The 22,440-nt window shown below is 36.6% G+C and overlaps 1 protein-coding gene across 2 annotated transcripts in view; it reads left to right on the forward strand.

Moving 5' to 3' along the window:
* Positions 1-22,440, forward strand: part of LOC111427854 (neuroligin-4, X-linked-like) — a 108,419-nt gene that overhangs the window by 77,444 nt on the left and 8,535 nt on the right. For both annotated transcript variants that reach the window (XM_023063197.2, XM_071196474.1), the window contains 6 exons: positions 1,345-1,540; positions 1,589-1,909; positions 11,406-11,558; positions 19,653-19,853; positions 20,138-20,300; positions 20,354-20,837. In XM_023063197.2, coding sequence (XP_022918965.1) covers positions 1,420-1,540; positions 1,589-1,909; positions 11,406-11,558; positions 19,653-19,853; positions 20,138-20,300; positions 20,354-20,837 — 1,443 coding nt within the window. In that variant the 5' untranslated portion in view covers positions 1,345-1,419. The remainder of the gene's footprint in view (positions 1-1,344; positions 1,541-1,588; positions 1,910-11,405; positions 11,559-19,652; positions 19,854-20,137; positions 20,301-20,353; positions 20,838-22,440) is intronic.

Here is a 22,440-nt window from a genome sequence, read left to right on the forward strand (position 1 = left end):
GTCACGCATACGACCTTGACAAGTATTTCGTCGCGGCTGTTGTTCGGCTTTCTTGGCAGTAATCATAAACAGTTTGGCCAATCTCCACTCCCAATTGATCTAAGACACCCAGCAGAGCGACATACCCATCATTGAATAATATTGTGCCCAGATTTGCAGCAATTTTGACAAATAAAATGGAACCCGATGATAGAAATTTTTTCAAGAGCTGAAGAATTGCATAAAAAAAACTATATAAATCATATTGGTAATGGCGATTCAAAAACGTATGGCCAAATAGTAAAACAGATTTCACCAGAGAGGAATGCAGTCCCAATAAAAGTTATAGACGTTGTTCTCGTTGTACATAAGCGTGAATCGAGCTAATACACTCATGATATACTCAATTATCTCGCATTTTAATTGAACCCTGTTAAAATTGACAAAATTAGTACACGTACACCATCAATTACCCGAAAATTAACTTAAAAAGATGATGCCAGATTGATTATGCCATGATATGATTATCATTAGTGGATATTAGACTCTAACGAGTATCTACTAATCAATATAAAGTAATTATTACTTATTCAATATCCAATACAATGTTATAACTGTTTTCTTTTTTTTATTTTAACATATTATTTTAATCAAAAATGCTAATCGAGTTTTAAAATTGTTTAAAGTTGCCTTTTTGATTATATTTCCTAATTTTGCAGAAAAATATTTGAAAATAACAAAAATCTTTATGACAGACGATAATAAATCGCACAATTTTGTAAAAATTTTTTGTGTTAAATTAATCCACTTCCGGTTTGGATGTGTCCAAGTTTACGGTCTAGCACTTTTATTACCAAAGCGATATTGGTTTTTATTGGTCATACCGAGTCATAAAAGAACGTTTATTGCCTTTGGGCACGGAAAAATCGACCTTGCATTACTCCTACAAAACGCGCCAACAAAATACCACTATTCATCCGAGTTGACGATTCCGACTTAGCAATTAGCGTTTACGTTTACGACCTCCCCGTAGCCGCCACCCTCGTTCCTCCCCTGTAAACGATATCAAAACCGTCAACTCATACTTTCTCCAACATGGAAACAGCTCGAAAATTCGAACGTTTTCCCGAGAGGAGAAGAAGAAGTTTACCGGATTCTTCAAGTCATTTGCGACTCCGGAAACTTCCCTAATTGGAATTAATCTACTTACGCTTACGAAAATTTTACAGCGCGTTCATTAATCCACTCGGAGTCTTCGTTACCCTAATTGCAACCTTGAGCTTGGTTTAAACATAAAGATCGTTATCAAAACTTTAAAGTAATGTATGTTTATTGAGTATATTTATTTTTAAAATTATTTTTTAGGTGATCAATTAAATCAATAACAGAGGTAGCCAGTAATAGGCCGAGTAATGCACCACCATCTCAGCCATTCTTATCATGCCTCCGAGACATGTCTGCGATGGTAGACTTTCGATTTTGCTATTGTTCACCACGTTATTCATCATCTCAGTAATTGGAGGACCTCGATATAGTTCAAGAATTGTTCAAGTGGAAACAGGTAAAATAAAATTTTTGATTTTCTTCTTTTTTGATTGTCGTTTTTTAGGTGATATTCGTGGTATAATACTCGAGTTGAACTCGAGACACTTGGAACCGGTGGAAGTGTTCCGGGGAGTACCGTACGCAGCACCACCTCTTGGACCTTTACGATATAGCCCTCCAAGGCCTCCTTTATCCTGGGACGGTACCAGATTGGCCGACACCTTCGGTGCCGTTTGTCCTCAGAAATTTCCCGATATCACCAACAAAACCGCTGCTTTACTACACATGCCCAAAGGACGATTTCATTACTTGAAAAAACTCGTTCCTTTATTAGTCAATCAATCAGAGGATTGCTTATTTTTAAATATTTACGTACCGGGAAGTGGTGAGTACATTTTTTTTAATAAAAATTTGTTCAGATATTACCCATTAAATTAATATCCCTGTGATAAAAACTAGTAATGCATCGGGGATGACGCTAAGTGAAACTCATAAAAGCATGCATGTTAAAATATGCAAATTAATACATCAAAGCAATTTTTTTTTTGATTTTAGTACGAGAGAGTTAGTCCATTAATAAAACTCTTACTCGGTAATCCAAAAAGAATTTTATAGGAATCCCTGAAAGTGTTTGCGTAGTAAAGTAGGGATTAACGCATAGTGCCTCATGTTTATTTGTGCCCACAAAGTAATCCAACGGAAAGTTTACGTTCACTACTTTAATTTTTCGATCGATTTTCGGTTTAATAATGATTTTTATAGCTCAAAAACTTTTACTACATAAATTCCCCTCGAATTTATAATCAAATTTTAAAAATTCATAAAAAAAACGGGTTTAAAGTGTAACTAAATCGATTTCCGTTTTAGTAATAATCGTTGCAACGTTTCCGTAAAACCTCCATCAGCATAAATTCGTTCCGGATTCGCTCGGGTTTCGGTTTACATAAACATGCCAAAAAGGAATCGTAGATGAACCGTATACAGAGCCCCGTAATTGAAATAGTTTCTAAGATCGTTATCACGCCCGTAGTTTACTACAGTCACAAATTTACTTTATCCGAGCGATTGTACCCGGTTATCTATCTAACTTTCTTCTTTACCTCCTCTAACCACCCACGTTATAAAAGAAGTTATTTTAAATTTTGAAATTTTAAAAGTGTGCTCAATAGTAAATTAAATTTAATTTGTAATGAAAAATGAAATTGCCTCTTGCGTCGTACCCAGTCGACATTCTAATTTGTTTTTGATAAATGGTTCTCCGTTTCTTGGACAAGCTCCTAATGGTTGTTACGAAAATTTTAAGTGATTTATACTCTTAATAATGTATAAGAAAGCGAGCCGCAATGAAGTGATCTTTATACCTCAAATTTTTGCTTGACCGTTTTGTAAATTCAAACGGATGGATAAAAGTTTTAGTTAAGGAAAGTTTCGTGCGCCCGCCTCGTCATATTAAAACATCATTTCCGCGGAGAAAACCCGGAGTTAACAGCTGCCGGAAATATAAATTTGCATTTAGATTTACCAATTTATATTTTTGCTTACAAATCTACACCAACAGGAAAATAAACTGAATCGTACAATTTATCGAATTTAAATTGCATCGTTCATCGGACTGCGCGTTTTCCGTTGATCTGTTGCACTAACACAAAACACAAAAGCCGTCGAACCGAAATAACAACAGCGAAAGAGACAAAACGTTGCTATTATGTCCGTCGATTGATACCCAGTTTTCTGTTTTTTTTCAATGATAAACAACCGCGCGGTCGAAACTGAACATCCAAACATTTTTTTCCCATATCACAATATCACCACTGTATCAGTTCAGTGACGAATTCGAAAACTATTTTCTTTGCCAACAAAAAACTTTTTATTTTATTTTTTTTTTCAAATTTTCTCAACACAAGTAAATAAACAAAGAGAGATGTAGAAATCACCGAAACAAGACGAATGACACGTCTAAAAACTAAAGCCATCTTGGTAAAAGTTAAGTAGTCTTCCCCGCTTTTCCGTCTGCCTCTTCGCTTTTAAAGACAAAATTAACGACTTTCGTAGAAGGACTGAATAGTAAAGTGAGACCCCAAGCCGGGAGACAAAAATCGCGTAAGTTCCTGCAGATTTTCCCGCTATGCACTTCGACAGTACGTGATCTGCGTGCGATGACGATCCATTACTCTTGAAACGTGACTATTTTTTTAAATAATTAATTCTCACCAAATCAGATATCATTCGCATATATCATTTTTATGTGAAATTAAATGTTTTGTAACTTAGTGTAATATAGTGCCGTATTATAATATATTTAATTCTATATACTGGATATTCGGCATCCCCTTCGGCCGGATATCCGGTTATTCGGCATATCTTCCGACCATTATGGTTATAATTTCTGGTGCATTTCTGAAGTGATGCCGCATTATTGCGATATTTGAATAAATATGAAATTAATAAGAAACCTGATAAGATGATGAATTCTACAAACTTTCCATCTGAAATTTCGAGTTCTTTTGTACCAACAAGCAAACGGTTGTGAAAATTCCTCTCAAGGTATAGGAGGACCTAGAACCTTCTTCTGTTCATTCTTCTCCGTCTAATATAATATATCATGATGGTTTCGTCGTTGGTGTAACTATCTTCTGCAATTAACAAAACAACTATTGTTGACGGTTCTGCATCCATGACTAAACTGAGCAAACTACAGATTGGTGACCCGAGTTCCAACCAGTTTGGTTCCTTTTTAGTAGCTCCATATGCAGACCGCTTTAGTGTTTCTCCACACCAAATCGTCAAATTATTTACCATATTGTTGACAATAAACTCAACAGAATTATGGAAGTGAAGACTGAACAGAACAAAAATATAAGCACGGCGACATGCGCATTCTATAATTCATAAATTTTTGAATATCTTCATCCAATCGACCAGTAACCGGCTAGTCAATAATGATATGCAACGTAATCGGCAATTTTTGACTAATGTTTTGCCTTAATTTGTTATGAAAAATCAATAGATGTGATATGATAGAGTTATTTTGACAATTTCAGTAAAAGAACATTTAAAAACTTGCTCGTCGTTGTCAAAGTAAGACCGAGTGAGCAGTCTGGTATCGCTGCAACATTGCGGATAGAGACCAATAAAAATGCAGTTAAGAAACATTCAGGCATGTCTAAAGTATGTCCAAAAACGAAGTGATTATGTCAAATGCGTTGAAAATCATCCGGTTAACTACAAAGGCTTCCTTGTAAAGAAACTTTTCCCGTCTCTACGCAATAAATATGTAAATATTCCCAAAGAGCCAAAGAATAAGTCTGCACTAGCCGTCAATACGCAACAATGTAGTTAAGCCCAAAAATTACAAGCTCTAATATCCCAAAAGACGCAGAATTAAACCAGCAACAAAAGAATTCCAAAATGCACACCCTGGGTTCTTTAAAACACCATGAATTAAGCAAATTAAGTAGCATTATTAAAAGCAACGTCGGTTGAAGTCGAAGCCCTCCAAATAAATCGATAAAGAAAGCACATTTTAGAGAATATTTTGCAACATGTTACCAATTTATAGCTGCAGGCAATTATAATGCTAAATATCTCCATTGGTGATCATGAGAGGAATAAACCTGTAAAAAGCTTTTGAAGAAGATAAGTTATGGGTATTATCCACACGACAACCCACTTATTGGTCTTCCGATATGACAAAAATGCCGAATCTGATAGATTCTAAAAATATCTTAATAGATAAAAATAATATAGAGTGCAAACGATCATTTTTCGTATTTGAAGGTGTTTCTTTTTAAAGACCCTCAAGATAACCTAATTACATTGCTCAAGATGGAGCGGTCTTCCGGACGTTTGAAACTGACTTTCTCATTAAATCTTTGAAGTTTTCCACCGGCGAACTTATGCATAAACCAATTTAACTTTGCGTGCAGTTAATGAACGGCAAGACTCGCCCGGAAGTGTACGACGATCTTTTATTGGTCTTCTTATTTTTTAAAGGTGATTCAAGTTGTAATGTGTCGCTACAACCCGATTCTTTCTTTTTATGGTATTTCTAGTCGTATTCGGTGTAGGGACGATTTGTGTTTGGATTGTAGAATGATACAAATAGGAAGAGACAAACGAAAACGTCTGCGATAAATTCACGAGGCAATTAGCCAAAACTATTCGTATATGTCTTGTTCAATCTGGGGTAGGTCCCATGCCAAGGAAGTTTATTACACAGTCGGCGGCAGATAGGGGCGAAAGTTAGTTTTGTCGAGATGAGATCAAGTAGTTTGATGTCTGAGCGGGGACATAATGGGGGAGATGTGCAATTAAGCCGGAGATTTAGGCCGCGTCTGCCAAGTTACGTAGTCGAAATTATGATTTAGTCTGGCCTTAGTCAAAATTAATTCTACTCGGATTACTTTTCCTCCCACTTACTTTCTCTTTAACTGTAAGTCCACTTAAATGAATATAATCTTTTCTCACTTAAAGTTATTAATAAAAGACAATTATTAAAAAATGCTCTTAATGTTCTATTTTTTGATAAAATACATTTATACTTTAGAACCAGTTGTACTTTGATCTGCGTTTTCTACGTATTGCTGGCTAAAATAAGTTTTTATAATATATCTAATTGCAACGTAAATTCCATGGTAATTTACAATTAATAATATCGATAAGATAATTAGATTGGATAATAAAAATGTTTTGGTTGCTCTATAAAAGTCTTCATAACATCCTTTACTATATGGAGTACAGGGATCTTTTATGTCACAACAACTCTTCGGAAAATTAGTTTCTGTATAAGTGGTATTAGCACTATCAACTCCACAACAATGATATCGATGATGCATAGCATCCACTTGCCATTTAAAGTGGTAATCGTTTTTTTTATACCATTTCTCGATACAAAGCTTCGTTTGTTTTCTCAATTCGTCGTAATCTACGTACTCAGTAATCGTTATTACAAATAACCAAGTATAATTCGCCAGGGATAAAATTAATAATACTAAATATATAAAATGTAATCGTTTGCTTTTATTTTTTATACCATAAAATGCGCTAATTGTTGTGATAAACATACTGACAAAAGCCGAAGAATACAGGAACAACACGAACGATTTATAAACGATCGACCAACTGTGAAATCCAGAATCATCCACCATCGAAAATTTGTAATGAAAATCGAGCCCAGAATTTGGATAAATCATTACTATTAATATAAAAGCTAAGCTACAAAAGAAACTCAACAGATTCGATAATGTTAATGATGTATCTAATAGTTGAATTTTAAACATAGCTTCTTATTGATTTCAATAAAATTGTGGTTATTTTTTATAATTTTTGACGTAACTGACATTAATCAATTTTACGTTATATATGAGGCACCCAGTGAAGTTTCATTTAGTTCTCTATGCTGGGCTTATTCTGGGTGAGGTTGAAAAGATGTTACGCAGGTGATCCGCAAAGGTATTGTCTTCGTTAGGTATTATTTGAATTAATTATTAATGAATAATTTTGATCATAACGTGATGTAACTGGTTAAAGGATAGGGTTTGGATATAATCAACCAATTTGTATTTCACGTTTACATTGAGTATACTGTCTAAGGATTCAACCGCACGTGAACGAACATTCTCGAAATTATCGTCGACGTCGCGACGTTCATATATGCAAATCGATCAGCGGGCAATTCGCGTGGCAATTCGAGTTAATACGACCGCCTCTCTGCCTACGTTAGACCCTAATTGCGCCAGTTAATGTTTGTCGCCCTAAATTGCGTACACTCGCAATTATCCCGGGCATAATCGCGTTCAACCCCGCTGGGGACGGTTACGGAATGCGTTGCAACTCCGTCGACAAGGTCGAAAGCTTCGTCGAAAGCTCCAAAGTCGAAAAGCTCTCGACGGCAACAGGTGCGATTAATCTCGGGGGTAAGGTGGTGACGCGTGTAACGCATTTTATACGCGACAGAAGGCAGACATAATTGCGCCTTATAATTTTTATTTCTTGATCCCTTTGGATTTTTAATTGCCCTACAAATACGATTTTCAGTAATTAGAGGTGTTTCTTTCTTCTTTGATAAAAACCTCGCGGGCGAGTGATTTATTCGAAAAGATCGTAAGCGCCCAATTAAAAAACTTGAGTTTCTGAAGCCCCGTTTTCTCGAATGAATAATAGCTGATTAATTAAACGAGTTCCTTTTTCGAAGACCTCTTCACTTGATAGCGTTTTATTTAATAAAACGACATTATCTTCAATTGTGCATTATAAAATCTTATAAAACAAACATTTCGATTAAACATCAAAGGGATATCATTAATTTATATAGCAGTACACAAACAATCGTTTATACAACATAGACACGGTCAATTAGCTCTACAGCCGAAGGGAAATATACGGAATTGAATGCAACTTTAAAACCGATTTCAATATAACGTTAATTTGGTGTTCGCACACATTACGAGTCAATAAATAATACCCGAAACGGTCTCGGTATTGAGAGCTATAATGTCGATAAATCAAGGGGAATGCGATAAATAATATCGCGGCAGACCGGTGTCAATGCAATTATTCCGCTTAATTTCGAAAGGGCGAGCTGTATAAAACTCAACGGGTTGTTGTAATGCGTATAACCGTCGAAACATTTCGCAGCTCGAAACCGACCTGAAAAACACCTGGAAACTCGACACGTACCGAATTTGCATAATTTACGGTTGAAATTGACAGCTACATTTTGGATGAGCTTATACTGGATTAAAAAAACCGCAATTCCACGCGAATCTAGTTCGACAAATTACAAAAAAGGGACATTGTTGCCCTGAAAATTTTGACAACACGAAATTGAACATGGAAATATAAAAACACGCTTGCTACTTTTCAGTTTTTCAAGCGCAATTTTCAATTTAAAATCGGACACAAAAAAAGAATTACCAAGAAGTAATAATTTCGTTAAATAATCCATAGAAAGAAGATTTAAAAATAATTTGAGATAGACCGGTTTGTGTGAGTTCATTGTCTCGTAACGGTTTTTTCGATTGTGGTCTATTGTCCTAGAAACCACAGAAACAAAGATTAATCCATTGTCAATAGGGTTTAATCCGTCTGAAATGCTTGGGGTGCCCGCCCCGTCCCAATCTAATTCGATCCCTGTTGTGTGCCCGTTTTAATTTCGATCTCCAGACGTCGCCACAAAAGGACCCGACACCGATTCTATTCGTCGACGGCATTTTGTCCTATTTTCTACTGGCAACGCCATCAAAAAGAAAACCAACCAACTCACAAAACCGAACATCACACATACACACAAAACCACCGCCGAAGGAGACCTTAAATTCTCGTGGACCGTCAATTGTACGTCAAAAGAACGCAAAAAGAACCGGTCAAAGTGTGAGATCTCGAGTGAGAGACGAAGACGATGTGAAGCTTGCAATTTTCGCAAACATTAGCACGGATCGACGATTTTACGGAAAGGAAAAACATTAGATGGTAGACGATGCGTGAAAAGGAATAGGTGGACTCAGTTTGACGTGCCAATGGAGAGGAATGATCGATTCGGTGCCGTTATTTAATCTTGGGATGCTTCAAAAGACGGATTTTGCGACCTTAATTTGACAAGACATAGTCTAGATTTATATGGAAAACTTTTTGACTCACCATAAAAATCTAAAAACCTTAATAAATTATGTTTAAAATACTGAAAAAAGAGTTATTACAAAAATAAATGGTCGTTATTTGTATATGTATTTATTTTCAATAGTTGGCGTTACATGTGTTGAAACCAAATAACATGGATAATATGGACAAGGTGTATCATATTTCGGAACCCAATGGTATTCATTATATTTACAAACAATTACAGCTCGACTGATTCTAATTTAACAAACATATTGTGTTTATTCACACCTAAACCTTTTGTTCAAACGTCTGGATTACTCCATATATAAATTATTTCAATAACCCTATTCATAACAGCATCCCTGATCAAATTATCTCAACATTTGAAATCATTTTTTTTTTACTTTCAACCCCAATTTTCTTACAACCTTACAATTTTTACTTTACCGGTTCAATAAAAATTTGCAACAACCTGGACCCGATTAACAACTAGAACTAACACTGTCACTAGAACTAACAGTATAACTCGAACTTGAAACATTCGGGTTTAGCCGAACGTCTCAAGACGGCTAAATCCGAATGATTCTAGGTCCAAATATAGTGTTAGCTCTAGTAACAGTGCTAGTGTAAACCTAGAACTAACACTAGATCTAGAACTAGAAACATTCGGGTTTAGCCGCACGTCTTCAAGACGGCTAAATCCGAATGATTCTAGTTCTAGTATTAATTCTAATAACAGTGCTAGTACAAAACTAGAACTAACACTAGACTTAGCGCCAGACAGATTCGAGTTTAGCCTAATTTTACACTAGCACTGTCATTAGATCTAACACTATACCTAGAGTAATCTCTAGGTATTGTTGTATACTCTAGGTATATCTAACGCTGAACTAACACTAGAGTAGCAGTGTGTCACATATTTTACTCCAAAATATGTTTGTATTTTGTTGCAAACATTTCTGTTATTTTTTAATATTTTCAAATCGATTAATAAAATTAATATAGTATTTCGTTTGCTTAAAGTTTTAAGTAAATTTGTTGGATTATTCATTGTACCATATAATTGATATGACCTTAATCCACGAATTATTCATTTCTTTCCTTTTTACATCGTCTAATCGCAGTAATCAATTCACCTATAACCTTAATACACTGTACAACCCCGTTCATCTATATCTTGTCAAAACATAAATTCTCGCTGCAATGAAAAGATTGAAAAAGCCCACCTTCTCGCATCGTTAATCATCGTAAGTCGATGGATTTTTAAACTTCGCCCGTGAATAAACCATAGAGGTATGCCCAGCTGCACCCCGCGCCGCCCACGGATTTGGGTCTCAGGCACCGCCCCTGAAACTCCCTAGAGAACCCCGTTGGATTTGCGGGGTAGCTCGAGTCATAGGAATAATTTATGGCGCGTCTGGGTCGTAATCCTTTATGGAAGTGCGCCTGCAGAGGTGTACACAAAGTTTTCGAACGTGTGCAGTCCTGCAAAGCGGTATCCCAGCAGCAACGGCAGGCGCTTTCTATCTTCTTCACGGATCCCCGACGGTCCGTGATGGAGGCCCCCACTTTTATTCTATCGCAATTCTATTAGAACGCGATCGAAACCTTCAGCTTGGTCCGGCACACAAGGGAAATGCAAGAACATAATTCTTTACGTAACAATTGAAATATGAACCGAAAATTGAAGAAAATTATAAATCACTTATATAATACACATTTTCTTTTTGAAATGTGAAGTTAAAAACAAAAACATCTTTTTGAGATGAATTCCATTGTTCATAAATAAACGAGGATTTCGTCGTATGTTATGGTTTGCGACGCGATACCAGGACGGTTTTGGAGATGGAGGTTTTGAGAATAAAGCAAACGTTGATGACAGGTCGAGGAAAACCTCCTCGCAATTGCATTGTTGTAAGCGCGCGTCCAGGCATCGCGAGAAACCGTATTTCGCCGCGAATTAAACCGCGTCGGTTTCGCTGTTCTTGGCGGATCAAGAACGTGGCCCGCCCGACCTCTACGAAGGAACCAACATTATTAATGGGGCGCACGTCTTGCACCTCGCAGACAGCTCGCCGAGCGCGTAAATTTCTAAAGACCCTTGTCCTAGATGACCATGATTAATGTTGTAGACGCAAAAGACCCTAATTGTGCACCTACAATAGAGGTTGTGAGTTTTTTTTTAAGAAATAGGTAGTATTTTTTAATGATCAATTTAGATAGATGTTATTTTCAATCTTACAATTTCTTTGACAATTTGAACGTAATCGTTTTTATTTCAGGAAATCGAGGTTTGGAAGCTCCCTACGCCGTTCTCGTGTTCGTGCACGGAGAAAGTTTCGAGTGGGGATCGGGTAATCCGTACGACGGAAGCGTTTTGGCCTCCTACGGTCACGTCATAGTGGTCACACTGAATTTCCGGCTCGGTCTACTCGGTAAGTTGCACCGGAAATATTATTTCTACACCTGCCACTGAAATCGCGATCTTTCCTTCACGTCAACGTTTATAGCTGAAAAGAAAATTGAATCGTACAAAATTAAACTTTTTTTTTATTTCTGTAGTTTTAAGTAAAATAAAAATTGGAGAAAATAGTTAATGTTTAAATGTTTCCTGACGTGATGTTCTATTGTGTTGATAATTAAACGATTTTACCACTATGCCGACGTTGATAGATTCAAAAGTGCAGAAATGGACAACAATTAGTTGTGGTTTGATCAATAATCGGCCCGCATCTGGGCCCAATTAGGGCGAGTTCCAATTGTTCCTATGTAGCCATCGACTGTCGTCGGCACTCGGGTTTAATGCAATTGCGAATTCCTGCGCGAGCAGGAAGGGAACTCAAAGAGGGAAGCGTCGCGGCGTCGATCGGTTGAAGTACGCGAAGCCCTTCGAAGCGTCACAACGCAGGTAAAATCTCCGGGCGCGGTGCCGCCTCGGATTTGCAGGCGCCATTGTTCGCTCCGCGGGCCACTTGTGCAGAGAGGAGTAAATTCAATTTGCCTTAATTGCAATTGCACCCTGGCGGCGCAAATGTGGCCCTCAGCGCACATATATTTCAAGAGACGACGACGACCCTTTTTATTTCTATCTCTCCCGAGAACGTCCTTTTTTCTTTCACTTTAACTTTCTCCTTTTTTTATCTTTTTTATAGCAGTTATTTGTTTCTAGATTGAACTGATTTAGCGCTCGTGTTCCTTCGGATTTGGAGCGCAGTTAAACTTTACGCCCTAGCACCGGAAGATAGTGTGCCGAAAGTGCCTTTCAACTTCCTAATACGCCATTAGGTCGTAGTGAAAAGTTTACTCTGAAAGCATAATGCTCCCGTACGTATAATCGTATACAACAAAGGCAGGCAGGCGACCGTCTCTTTCGATATTCGGGACTCGAAGCTGCTACGTTGCATTAAAATTGATACCTCCACCCTCACAGCTTGTGCAAGTTTCAACTATATAAACTTTCTCAGTTTAATATACCTTCAGTTTCTATTTATTTCTAAACAAATTAATGCATTAATAATCTATTTTAAAATAAAATTAACTATGATATTATATTATGTTGATAATATAGCAGGAATTACTATTCCTAGAAGTTACAGACTGCTTAATAAGGAAATCCAATAACTAGTTTATGAACTTTAAACAAACATTTTTGGAACTCAGACTATCATCTTGAAAAGTAAATTAAGTACTTCTTTAGAAAAACACAATAATTATGCCGACTATGCTTTATGTAAGAAATGCCATAAAAATCTACTGATATCTAGAAAATATCGTTAAGGTTTGGATTGCCCGATCAAATTTTCTTGCAGTAAGCATAAGAAAAGTCTGTTACAAACAATTTATGACCTTAATATTAGCTTAATTGAATGTCTTAAACCTTACTAGAAGTAAAACTATATCCCAAAAAGTCTGTAAAGCGCCGATAAAATGATAATCAAGAAGAATATGGAACAAATGAGGTTTTTTTTTACAAAACGCAACAAGTCACACGAAGTGTTTTTTGAGAAAAACAGAACAGTTTACACAATCTTCTTCTAAGCAATGACATAACTGATCGTCGTCATCATGTTATGCAGTAAAGGTGAAACTGCCCAGCTCTCACTCTATGTACTTTGAGATCGCACAATGATTCATTTTTAACTTTATAATAACTACTTGCAATCCATGAGATTCTACGATAGGGTACCTGCAGAAATCTGTTTGTGCAGATCTACAAGATTAGAAACGTTAAACAAACTAGTGTTTAGGCATAACAAGATAATTTCTTACTTTGTATCTTATTTGAAAGTGGTGAGGTTTCTTGGTAATGGAGTTTTTGCGTTCACGATATCTCTAATGCACTTCTAGTAAATCAGATAATCGTACATCCTGCATCGTTATCGTTATAAACTGTCTTTTTGGTGTTTATGAATATTTGTTTTGGAATATCGTTACATTGAAATTTCTTGTTATTGGGATGTACACACGTTTTGTCAATCCACCTTTCTAAGTGTAGGTCTTTTGGTTCGTACCTTAAATGAAATCCACAATCAAAACGTATAAAAAGATGTTAGCAGTAAGATTTACCTTGCTTTCTTCTTTTCTAACCTCACTTTTCCTTTAATACGTTACCGTTTTCACCAAAAACTTCTCTCACTAATATTCCATCCATTATTGTAACACAGATCGATGTTCCTTATGACTATTTCGTCGTCTTATCACTGGTTTGATTAAAAACAACACAAATTGTCAACAAGAGCGTGGCAAGCACATGAACTCTGTAACTTCAGCCGAAACTCATATTATATGGACAAGTTGCAGTTTGATTCAGTAAACACAGTGGACATGTTACGCTTTTGAAACTAACATTAATTTGACGTGTACAATATAACGGGAGTTGTATTTGACGATGTATAATATTCTACTGCTGACATAGCTCGTAATACCATCTACAAGCCAATTTCTTAAAATGTGGACATTGTTTTGTAAAAACGCTCCTTAAATCATCGAGAGCTTATTTGAAGCCAAAAAGAAAGATTCATCGATCTTTCAGAAAATAAGTGAAAACTCGATGTCATTACTTGAGTTATTCAAGATTTAATAGATTAATCTTGAGAAATAATGAAGTTGAGTTCTACTTAAGTGAGTAGCACTCAAGTGCGGTACTTAGTCGAATTATTAACCTGACGGAGAGCTTTAGTTGCAATTTAAACACCTTTAATGACATTTATATCAACAATTACGTGATGTTATAAAAAAAGCGATCTTTAATCACGACAAAGAGTCAAAACATCTAAATCAACTACAGATATAAATAAATATTTTTAGTTACTACCATACAAATAATTTTAATTACTTATTAATTCCAATCGTTGTAGAGTAACTTTATTCCCCAAACTCCAGAATAAATCACCCCTTATATAAATAACTAAATTTTAATAAAATCATTCCCACATTTCATTTATTCCAGCTTTTCCACTTGACCTTATTTTCTATATATATATGTGTGTATGCACTCGAAGAGACCGCAATATATTTACAACGTGCACGTGTATATAGAGTAGTACGCCGAGGGAAATTGCATTTTCATGTTCGAATTCGACGCGCGGCGCCGGGTTTTCCGGCGCCTCCGCCATTTTTCAAAACGGTAGCGACGCAGTACGCTTAATTATCCAACCCGGAAACGGGGGTTAATATTTAGCGGGTGCGGGCACTCGCCGGTCATTACATCCGTTTTTAATGAATTCCTCGTTAGACAAAGCGCCGGGCGTTGAATAATGCGCGGGACCGCCACCGTGTGGTGCGGCGCCGACGCCTCGCGCCACGACGACGGCGTTTAGCGCGCGGGCGCCCTCTAATGGCAAATCGATATTCGCGATTCACACCGTATCAAACTCAAACATAAAATCAACCAGGAAATCTCGAATCTAGAAGATAATAAGTAAAATTTAAATGGATCAAATTTAATAATAACATTGATTTAATGGGATTTAATTTCCAAAAAACATTTAGCGGTGTGGAGTGCTAAATTATCCACAAATTCCTCTGCGGTTTTCTAATTATATACACACCTAACATCAATTTGCAAACATATCCCAACATTTAATTGACCTTCCCTAATTACCCAATATTTGCTGTACTGGATTTAATTGAGTGCAAATAAAATGAAAATCAAACATCAATTGAAGAACGTTTTTTAATTTTAAACAGCTCCAAGTTTTTTATTTCGCCCAAGAAACAAAAGCTTTAGAAAATCCGAGTTATACTCGCTCTCCAATTTTATGATAAAGACAATTTGCACAACGTTGAATAAACTTAAGCACAGCCAGTCGGTTCTTTTCTTATAATTTTCTCGTCTGGAGAACACCAAAACGAAATATCCAAACGCATTTATCAGATTTCTAAAGAAATTTTAAATATCCACTTAAAATCTACCTAAAAAGAATGTTATGTCGTTCGGAAAATTAATACAGTAAAACCTCGATATTACGGACTAATAATCTAATATGGGGAAGGGAGTGTCCGTTATAACCAAAAGTTCGTTATATGAAACATTTTTAATTTGCACTTAAAAAAACGTTGAATATTAACTAACACTAGAATTAGAATTAACACTATATCTGAAACTAGAAAGCTTCGGCTTTATCCGTGAGTCTGTTTAGACGACTAAACCCGAATGTATCTAGTTCTAGGTGTAGTGTTGGTTCTAGTTTTAGTTTGATGAAAATTTGCAACAACCTAACACTAGCTCTGTCACTAGAACATTAGCAGACCTAAAACTAGAAACATTCGGGTTTAGCCGTCTTGAGAGACGTGCGGCTAAACCCGAATGTTTCTAGTTCTAAGTCTAGTGTTAGTCCTAATTCTAGTTCAATAACTAACATACAACAATCTAACGCTAAATAACAACTAAAACTAGAAATAACACCAGCATTAGAGCTAACACTATACCTATAATATAATAATATATTTCTAGTTCTAGATCTAGTATTAGTTCCACATTTCGGTCAATAAAAATACACAACAATTAAAACTATAATATTTTCTAACTTAGTATATTGTCCTTTATATCGAGGTTTTACTATATTATTAAAATAGTTAATTAAATAATTTTGAATTGAATTAATTTACTGAACACAAACACCAACTACTTATTGCCTGTATCAGATTTCCAATTCTCGCGGGTTAGGCGCGAGTAGATGTAATTAAAACTTGAAGTTTGTAGCCGTTTGAGACGGGAGTTTCTCGGCGGCTGTAATGAGAAAATCCGGTGAAAATTGTACCCGTAAAATATGCAAACGAGATCGACACAGCTTTCAAATTCGACATTAAGCGCGATCGAACCTCCGTTCGGTCGGTACCCCTCGGCAATTCGACGTTGTGGAAATTGGGCCAACTTCGGCCTGGAAACTGTGTGCTCAAAACATTTGGGCGGAACCCCCCTTTTAACTCAAATTAGTACATCCTCGTTGCCCCATTAATATTACCTTCATATCGTTTTCTTTGTAATAAGAGATCTTCTTTTGCACGGATTTAAACCTAAGCTAATAACTTAATATAACTTAATAAGCACATGTCCCCAGGACATTCGGTGTTAATTACTAACTTCTCGCTGACTCCATTCTATCAAGGGTTTACGAATCAATCCCTTACAAACTGACAGGTCTCATTAAGTCGCTATACACACCCAGGATTCCTTTGATTGTCACTTGTTTACTTCAAGATCCCTCTCTCTTAGTCAGAATCTATGGAGGAAAGCTTTAGGTATATCTCTGATTTTGACATGAAATGTTTGCAAATACAAAGCTTACATTATTAACTCATCTAACCAAGTTGGGCCATAGTATATTTCGAAATCAAACATATTGAAGTAAACTAACGAACTTGTACTTGTACGTACGTGCAAAGAGCCCGTTTAAATTAATCGCTTGGTTAATTGACTGTCAGTAGGGTTTTAATTGAGACGCTCCGTTGGGTCATCTTAGAAATTGCAGCTTTTACGACCTAAAATTAAACATTTATTAGTATGGAAGCTAAATTAACCGCGCTTTAATTACTTTCGCTTGTACTTTATGAACGCTTTCTATTCTCTTTTTGTCATTTTCACTTTAAAATCTTGTCGTTAACTCATTTTGCTCGCTGAATACGGAGGTGACTACGTGGTAATTTCAAATTCCATCCGTCGACTGGTCATTACAAGTTGGCAATTGGTCCGGTTCTATCCCGGGACGAAGCCCTTCGTTGTTCCATCATAATTGGAGATCTGTACTGCCTAACATAACTACAACAGTAACTGGTTCAATAACTTGCTTTGGGTACTCTGCCCACCTACTTATCGAAAGGAACGGGATGAGATATTTCGGTGCTGATTGCCTTGCGAAACAATTGAATTACCATCAAAAGACGTGACCAGAAAGAAGTTAAATTTTCTTTGAAAAGGAATGGATTCACTGCTAAATTTATTCCTTTTTTTATTTTCCTTTAAGGTTTTGGTTTAACACAATAATTTTCATTTCGAAATTTAATCTAAACCAATTTTCCAATTTAACTCTTATCAAGGTTGAGTTGAAAATCCCTTCCAAATTCCGTTCTAAAACTTACGGTTTTTCCCTCGGAACTCCTTCGTCTAATTGCAGATCAAACGCGTACCCGGGGTTGAAAATTGGCCTCCCTAGGGCGCAGTTTACCCCGCCGCCGACGTTTTCTCCTCCGACTGACTTTCGAACAGTCTTAAAAACCCTAAACAACCCTTTCGTTCGTCGACCACGCGCACATCTCTGAATCCCTGACGCGAAAATTGAACGGGGATTAAAAGCACCCGGTGGTGTTGTCTAACCGCCCTCTCTCTTAGATCCCGTTTACACCGAACCAACCGTGAACAGTCGTAAATTGAACTACTTTACTACTAGACACTACGAAGCTTGGGCGTCTAGAACATCACTAGGTTAGATGGAAATATCTCTCCCTTCAGGTTTCTACTAAAACATAAATTTTATCGAAAAACTAAAATTTTATGCACAAAAAAAGTTCTGTGTAATCAATAGCTTTCAGATGAGATTGTTGAGTTGTAAACGATGATATAAGGAATTATTCACTAAGTCGAAGTTGTGGTGGGGTTGGAATAGCTCGATAAATACAGAGGGCTACTTAGCAGTGACACCGACACGTACGAAGCGCACCCTAACGGCATATAAAGGAAACCCCACCTCTAGCTAAAGGCAATGGAAGGAACGTCTTACTATAAACATACTGCTAGCGTAAATTAGCTCAAGATGGGGATAGAAATTTTCCCTCGAACTAATTTCAGTTTAATATCTGGCAGGGGGGCCACATAATGGATATTGGTGATATATTTCGCGAAATCGGGTATAATTTAATCAGATAAGGGCAATTCGTTACCGGGCAATATGTCTTGAGGAGGCGCCGCGACGCCCCGGCCAGGGAACCCTAACGGTGACGCCCCACCCTTTTCCCTAGGAGATTTATCGCGCGGCCGCGGAATTCCAAGTAGATGTAGATTGCGTCCGTACGCGAGAAAGATGTAATTTGCACTTTGGCAGTAAATCTCGCGAAATTAAAACGTTTTCGATGCGGGGACGTGCTCGCCGTTATTGGTCGCTCTAAACGGAATTGCCGAGCTCCATCAATTTTCATTTCGAATTGAAGGGAAACAGCCACAAAACGAACCAATTCTCGCTTGTTTGGAATTCGAAAAAAATTTAAACCCATAATCAAATACAGTAAAACTACAATATAACAAACTTCAGATATAACGAACAAAATATTTTTCAGTCATATTTTAGTATTTAATATTGCAATATTTAATACATCAGTATAGTTAAACATAAATGTTAACGCTCATGATAGAATTCAACTCGGGTTATTTCCCAAGTCGTTCTATTCCATGTTCATAGATAATTTGGGGTAATCCCCGAGTTGTCTATATGATGTGTATATGATGTTTGATAGTATTAATATAAAACTAGAAAGAAACGTCTTGAGAGACGGCTAAACCCGAATGATTCTACTTCTAGGTATAGTGTTAGCTTTAGTAACAATGGCAGTGTAAAACTAGAACTAACACTATACCTAAAACTAGAATCATTCGGATTTAGCCGAACGTCTCTCAAGACGGCTAAACCCGAATGATTCTAGTTCTAGCTATACTGTTACTTCTAACAGTACTAGTGTAAAACTAGAATTAAAACCAGACCTAGTCTTTAGACACAAGGCTAAAAACCTAAAAGCCTAAACTAACAATAACATTCCATGTATTAATCCGTTACATCAAACTTTTACTAAAAGAGGTTTTTATAAAACCTAAAATTAACTAAAAACTACACTCAACCTCACTTAATTCTTAATATGTTTAAAACAATTCAATAAAGTCTTCTCCACCGTTAAAAAGGCTCTTAGCAAGTTTTTAATTTGCTTTTGCATTCGAGAAACAGCCATCAACTGAGACGGTAACACAGTTTTTTTCTCGTAAAAGTTCTCTTTAAAGTCGCATTTTCGCTTATGACTTTTAAACTTTCATCTTATTCTTTTAGGATTCCTTCGTACCAGACCGACGTACGATAAATCGTCAAATACAGGAGGTAATTTAGGAATACAAGATATAGCAGCCGCTTTGAACTGGGTTAAGAAAAACATCGCGGCTTTTGGAGGTGATACAAATCGCGTAACATTACTTGGTCACGATACAGGAGCGGCTCTTGTAAATTTACTTTTTGTATCGCCAACGTCTAAAGGTAAGGTGTAAAAATCTCTACCTTACATTTTAACCATTTGTCTTGTGAACCGTTACCCTAATAAAGTAGTAATGCCCCTATTCGTTATCTCATTTCCCAGTTGGACCTTTCCTAACTCGAGAGCTTTTACCGCAGCATAAATAATTTATGGTTCGTCGAAGCGCAAGTTGATTTGTGAAGTTAGATCGTAAAGCGAAACGTAAAGTGAAACGTAATTACTTGGGCTTCGGAAAAACTATCGAGAGACCAATGTTTGTGTAACCGGTTTGTTTTGGTTTCCGCAGGACTTTTTCATCGCGTTGTATTGCTGAGCGGTACCGCTTTGAGTCCTTGGGCCACTCTCCACAATCCCGAAGCACTCAGGATTTCTGTCGGCCAACAAACTGGTTGTTTATCGACCACCGCACCAAACGAGGAAGAGGATATTGCACCTTGTCTACGATCTAGGTAACAAAGTTTTTTTTGTTAATAACTTTAAATAATATCCAACAATTTTCAAGACCTCTTCAAGCTTTATTGGAAGCTCGTTTAGAAACTGTAAGATTTATGCCTAGAATTGCACCATCACTGCCAGTAGATGCTGATAGTTCTGACCCAGCATTTTCAATGGAGCATAGTGAAAACTTTATCAAGTGCGAGTTAATGTTAGGTACAACCACAACTGAAAGTTACGCGGATTTCAGCGAAAGCGATATTCAATACGGTTTCGAGGAAGATCAACGAAACCGCGTCTTGAGAACGTACATAAGAAACGCTTACGTATATCATTTAAACGAAATTTTCTCAGCGGTTAGAAACGAGTACACGGATTGGGATAGACCGATACAGCATCCGATAAATATCAGGGATTCAACGATGGAAGCTCTCAGCGATGGACACACCGTCTCCCCATTGATTAGGGTTGGATATCTCCACGCCAGAAGAGGGGCAAAGACGTATTTCTTCCACTTCGGTTATCAGACGAAGGACAGCGACTATCCCCAGGTAAGAGAGATCGATTTATCGACGGTATAAAAAAAGGGAAAAGGTCCGGTCGGGTTGCAATTTGTCACTGGCGCCGGTCAAAGTGCACTCGGGAACGCATTAGACTGGGTGTGCCAACCCCTCGCAAACCTCTCCCACCTTACGAATAATACGTTATTTCCGTTCGGTAAATTTACTTCTAGCTTGCGGACCAATATTGGGTTCCGTATAATTAAGTTCCAAAATTCAATTGGACCCGAACTGCGGAAAGACGCTATTCCGTTGAAAAGTGAACGTTTGCTCCGTAGGAAATTCCATCGTACGTTTCTTGCGGTGACGTTTTCTACTTCCGTTTGTTTTCAACATTATGTTTGTTTTAAATCAAGCTAATACTTTGTACACAAGTTTTTAATCAAATGTATTTGTATAGGGTATTCTATGTATAACGAATTGGAAAAAACAAATATACTGAATAATAACTAAAACTAGAGGTAATATTAGTATTTGAACTAATACTAGACTTTGAACTAGAAACGTTCGGATTTAGCCGTCTTAAGACGCACGTTAAACCCGAATATTTCTAGTTGTAGGTCTATGCTAGTTCTAGTTTTAGTTCAATAAAAATATACAACAATCTAACGCTGAATAACAACTGAAACCAGAGTTAAAACTAGCATTAGAACTAACACTATACCTAGAACTAGAATCATTCGGGTTTAGCCGTCTTGAGAGACGTGTGGCTAAACCCGAATGTTTCCAGTTCTAGGTCTAGTGTTAGTTCAAGTTTTAATTGTTATTCAGCGCTAAATTGTTGTATATGTTTATTGAACTAAACTCTACTCTTTCAAGACGGCTAAACGCGATTCTATATTAGTTCTAGTGAGAGTGTTAGTGCAAAACTAGAACTAACACTACAGCTAGAACTAGAATCATTCGGGTTTAGCCGTCTTGAGAGACGTGCGTCTAAACCCGAATATTTCTAGTTCTAGATCTAGTATTAGTTCTAGTAACAATGCTAGTGCAAAACTAGAACTAACACTAGACCTAGAACTAGAATCATTCGGGTTTAGCCGTCTTGAAAGACGTACGGCTAAACCCGAACGATTCTAGTTATAGGTCTAGTGTTAGTTCTAATTTCTAGAACTAAAAAGTTTCAGGTTTAACCGTGCGTTTTCAGACGCACTGCTAAACAATTTAATGCAAATTTCTGCCAAGATTTAAGTTTCTACTATAAAGAGTTGAGTTACATTAACATACATATTAACATTAAATACTACTATTTGAGGTTGATATATTTCAAATTATAAATTATATAAATAAATTTTTAATTCATTGTTACTCTATATCCGATTAGTACTGAACTATTTAATAGAATTTATAGGATTTGTATTGTAGTTAATTACCAAACTAAATCACCTCATTAAAATTCACTTTTAAAAATTACTTTCAAAATTAATTACAACAATCAAAGTGTATTTTTACCTAATTACATGGGAATAATTATTTATTTAAATCATCGAAAATGTATATAAATTAATTAAAGTATCTCTATGACAAAATAGTTTAATCTGATGTTTACGACCAGACCAAAATTCTAGAAAGGTCATAATCCTTTTTAATTTAA

The sequence above is a fragment of the Onthophagus taurus genome, chromosome 6 (assembly GCF_036711975.1).
Source record: "Onthophagus taurus isolate NC chromosome 6, IU_Otau_3.0, whole genome shotgun sequence".
NCBI classification, from domain to species: Eukaryota; Metazoa; Arthropoda; class Insecta; order Coleoptera; family Scarabaeidae; genus Onthophagus; species Onthophagus taurus.